Source organism: Lissotriton helveticus, chromosome 6, assembly GCF_964261635.1.
Source record: "Lissotriton helveticus chromosome 6, aLisHel1.1, whole genome shotgun sequence".
Taxonomy (NCBI): Eukaryota; Metazoa; Chordata; class Amphibia; order Caudata; family Salamandridae; genus Lissotriton; species Lissotriton helveticus.
In genome coordinates, this window is record NC_136067.1 from 214,639,044 (window position 1) to 214,642,872 (window position 3,829).

Below are 3,829 nucleotides of genomic sequence, written 5' to 3' on the forward strand. Positions count from 1 at the left end.
TCTACTACTAGCAGATTGGAGCAATTTAAGAAGTGTCAGAAAATGTTTTATCCCTGCACAAGCTGGAGAACAAAACATAGGGCAGCAAGTGATTTAAACAGCAGTGTATAAGTGTCTGCATATCTGTCAAAGATTATACAAAAATGTTGGTTCTTTTTTTTGTGAAGACACTTTGTGCTGCATGACACGAGTGCTACGTACGACTGATTTTGGAAAATCATGCTGGAAACTGACTAACCACATTCTATTGTTTTTGTAAATAGATAGTTCTGTGTCAGTTTCCTTTGTTGTAGATGCATTACAGTGAAAGAACTACAGACTACAGATAAAGGAAGAACCCATTCAATTTCTGGTAAGAAACATTGGATCGTTCAGAAAGCTCAAATTAAACTGCTGACATAGTGCCCAATGAATAATATGTCATTCATTGCCTCATAGAATGATCGTCAATTGACAATCCACCAAATCAAACTGTATTAATTCCCCTTGATGGCTTTTGCAAATCTACTAAACTGTAGAGACAGATAAGATAATAAAACAGAAGTCAATACTATTTTATTTAATGCCGTAGCATTCCCTGGCTTCTTTTTCTGTATTACATTGTAGCTACAATACCGTCAAACAAACATGTTAAAAAAATCTTCAGCATTTCAGTGGTATAGTATTTGGATTTTCTTAGTTAAAATATTAAGGGCCAGATGTAGGTAATCCTATTTTACCAATTCTAAAATACTGAATTTTACCGATTCTGTATTTTAGAATCGGTAAATGGGATGTAGCAAATAATTCGGTAAAATTTACAGAATCGGTAAAAATCGGAATCTCCGATTCGGTATTCACCGAATCGGTAAATACCGATTCTGTAATTCCCATTCTTTCCTATGAGCCTCCAGGCCCATAGGAATGAATGGGAATTACAGAATCGGTATTTACCGATTCGGTAAATACCGAATCGGTAAATACCGAATCGGAGATACAAAATACAAGCAATTGAGGATTCAACCAATCATGTGCATCCACCCCACCCCACAACCAAGCAACAGAGGAACCAACCAATCCTGTGCATCCACCCCACCCCACAACCAGGAAGTGGCCACACCCATGCAGGTGCAGACTAACTGAACAATCTAGAGAGCTGTGAGACACTGAGCTACTGGCTGTACGGAGCTGAGCAGAAGTGCAGGATGGAATCTCAGGACTCACAGAGGGAAGTAGCAGACCGCAAAAGAAAATTAAAGTTCAGCACAGGCGAACTGCAGGTGCTGGTGGAGGAGGTGGTGAAACACCACACCCAGCTTTTTGGGAAACAGTCTCTGCAGGTAGCAGAGGCCGTGAAAAGGAAAACCAGGCTGGGAATCCAGGCGAAGGTGAACGCCAAAGGGGTGACCACACGAGAAGTAGATGACCTCAAAAAACGCTGGAATGAGCTCAGAATCATAACAAAGAAGAAGCTGGCAGCACAGAAGAAAGAGGCCAGTGTCACAGGGGAAGGAAGGAGCAGGGCACCTGCCCTTACTGACCTGGAGCAGCTGGTGGAGTCCACCCTGGAGCCCGAGAGTGTTTTTGGGACGAGGGACGCTGACAGCTCAGCCCGAGCTGCAACAAAACAAGGTAAGGAGCATGTCCAGCAATCCTCCCCCCTTTCCTGTCCCCCTTCCCCAATGTGGCTGTGTGTTTCACACTCCAGTACAGGTTTTGGGATACACCAGCAATGCATCATGGGAGAGGTAGTCATTGAAACATAAATCAGTACAGTCATCACACAAAACAGCAAGGCATGCCACACCCTACATTCAGAAGCAGTTGAAGACATTTATATTGTGTGACAGAATTGTAATTTAATATTGAAATATAGGGTTGCAGCTCCACTGAGCCAATGTCCATATCTGTCCACAGGAGAGTCATCGCGCAGGACAGCGCAGAAGAGGGAGAAAAGGGCACCCCAAATGGAAAGGACTGAGGATGCAAGCAGGAGTGCAGGGTAAAGCACTGAAACACCACCGGCACCCACAGCACAGGCAGCTTCCACACCAGAGGCAGCCACAACAGCACAGCCATCATCGCCTCTGCTGTATGACTCACCACAGCACACCACAGCAGGACCCACCAGCATAGTCTCCCTCACCAGCTTCATAGTCATTGGAAGTGGTAAGGCCTATGAGGCATGATGTACCCCCTCTCCAACTCATAGCGACGTCCTCTGAAGAAGAAAGGGAGGGTGACACCCAAACTGCTCCACTGGAGGCAAACAATGCTGGGCTGCAGTCCGCCTCCGAAGGTGTGCACACAGGTGCAAGACGACGTAGGGTCTGGGAGAGCAGCACAACTTGGCATGGTGACGAGGTCTTCTGAGCGCCTGCAGTCAAAAGCCATACTATCAGTGCAGAGACAGATGCGCCACTTAAACAACAATATGGGCAAGATGAACCGGGGCATCAGCTCCATGGCGGAGAGCATCAGGGAAATGGCAGAGGGAATGCGGGACATGTCCCAGTCCATGATGGCACTCTGCGATAAACTTGATGAGGACCGCACACAAAGGTGCCGGGAGAGGCACGGTATGCAGCATCACACCAAGGCGGTGAACCGTCTGGCAACTGCCACTTCCTTGCTATGTAGGTGCTCTGTGGCGATGCAAGAGGGGCTTGTTCACTGCTGCACAGATGTCTCCAGAGGGATGGGGAGGGTGACATCTGCAATGGAACTGCTGCTGACCAACCAGTCAGCCAACGCTGGAGATCTAGGTGTGGGGGACACTGAACACACCACCAGCAGGAACAGCAGTAGCACACCCATACAAGACATATGGAGGAGCAGCAGGTGCCAATCTGCAGGCCCTGGCTCAACAGCCATTGTTGAAACCCAGCCTCGGGCATCCCGCTCTGTTGTGCATGGGCGCAGACATTAATGTTGCCCACACTCCAGAGAACATGTTAGGGTGAAGTAACCCGTGACCACCTAGTTAGGTTGTCACAAATTGGACTACCATGGTGTGCCATTTTTCATTTGCTGTAGTACCCATTAAACTACGTCATTCACATTCAACGCCTGGCTGTGTCTCCTTACTTACTTAAAAATAGCTGCGTGTGATCTCTGCCCATCTCAGTCTCCCATCTGTTGCTGGCGCTACTCCTGCTGCATAGGGCTCTGGCTGTTCAGTTCCATCATCAATGTCCTCATGATAAGTCATATCAACTTCTGTGCCTTTCTTGGTGGCAAGGTTGTGCAGCATGGCACAGGTTGCAATGATTTTACAGCAGATGATGGGTGTGTACTGACGTGCACCTCCGCTCTTGTGGAGGCAGCGGAACCTGCTTTTTAAGAGTCCAAATGTGTGCTCCACAACTTTGCGTGTTGCTCTGTGTGCCACATTGTAACGTCTCTCACTCCGGGTTGATGGGTTCATGTAGGGAGTGAGAACAAAGGACCGCAGAGCATAAGCGCTATCGCCTAGGTGGGAAAGAGAGTGCCATTAGTTACATACCATTTGAAACATTCAGCTGCAGTAATTATCATGGTATGTCACAGAGATTTACCTAGCAGGTATCCTTCCCCAAATTCTCCAGCAGCCAGGCGTGTGTAGATCCCACTGTTCTGGAATATGTAGAAGTCGTGGGTGCTCCCTGGAAATTTGGCCACAATGTCAGTAATTATGTTGCCAGCGTCGCAGATCACCTGCACATTTATGGAGTGGGTGGACTTTCTGTTTCTGTAAATGTACTCTGTGGCAGCAGGTGGGCAGATTGGAATGTGGGTGCCATCAATGCAGCCGATGACGTGTGGGAAGTGTGCCATTTGATAGAAGTCAGTCTTGGTCTTGAGCAGTTCT

General features: G+C 47.5%; 1 protein-coding gene across 1 annotated transcript; it reads left to right on the plus strand.

Annotated features, from left to right (window-relative positions):
- Positions 1–1,145: 1,145 nt before the first annotated feature.
- On the plus strand, positions 1,146–3,043 carry LOC144761297 (t-SNARE domain-containing protein 1-like). The gene is made up of 2 exons (XM_078646744.1): positions 1,146–1,611; positions 1,897–3,043. Exons 1-2 carry the CDS (start codon positions 1,185–1,187, stop codon positions 1,983–1,985), a joined length of 516 nt encoding a protein of 171 aa, XP_078502870.1. The 5' UTR covers positions 1,146–1,184; the 3' UTR covers positions 1,986–3,043.
- Positions 3,044–3,829: the final 786 nt, after the last annotated feature.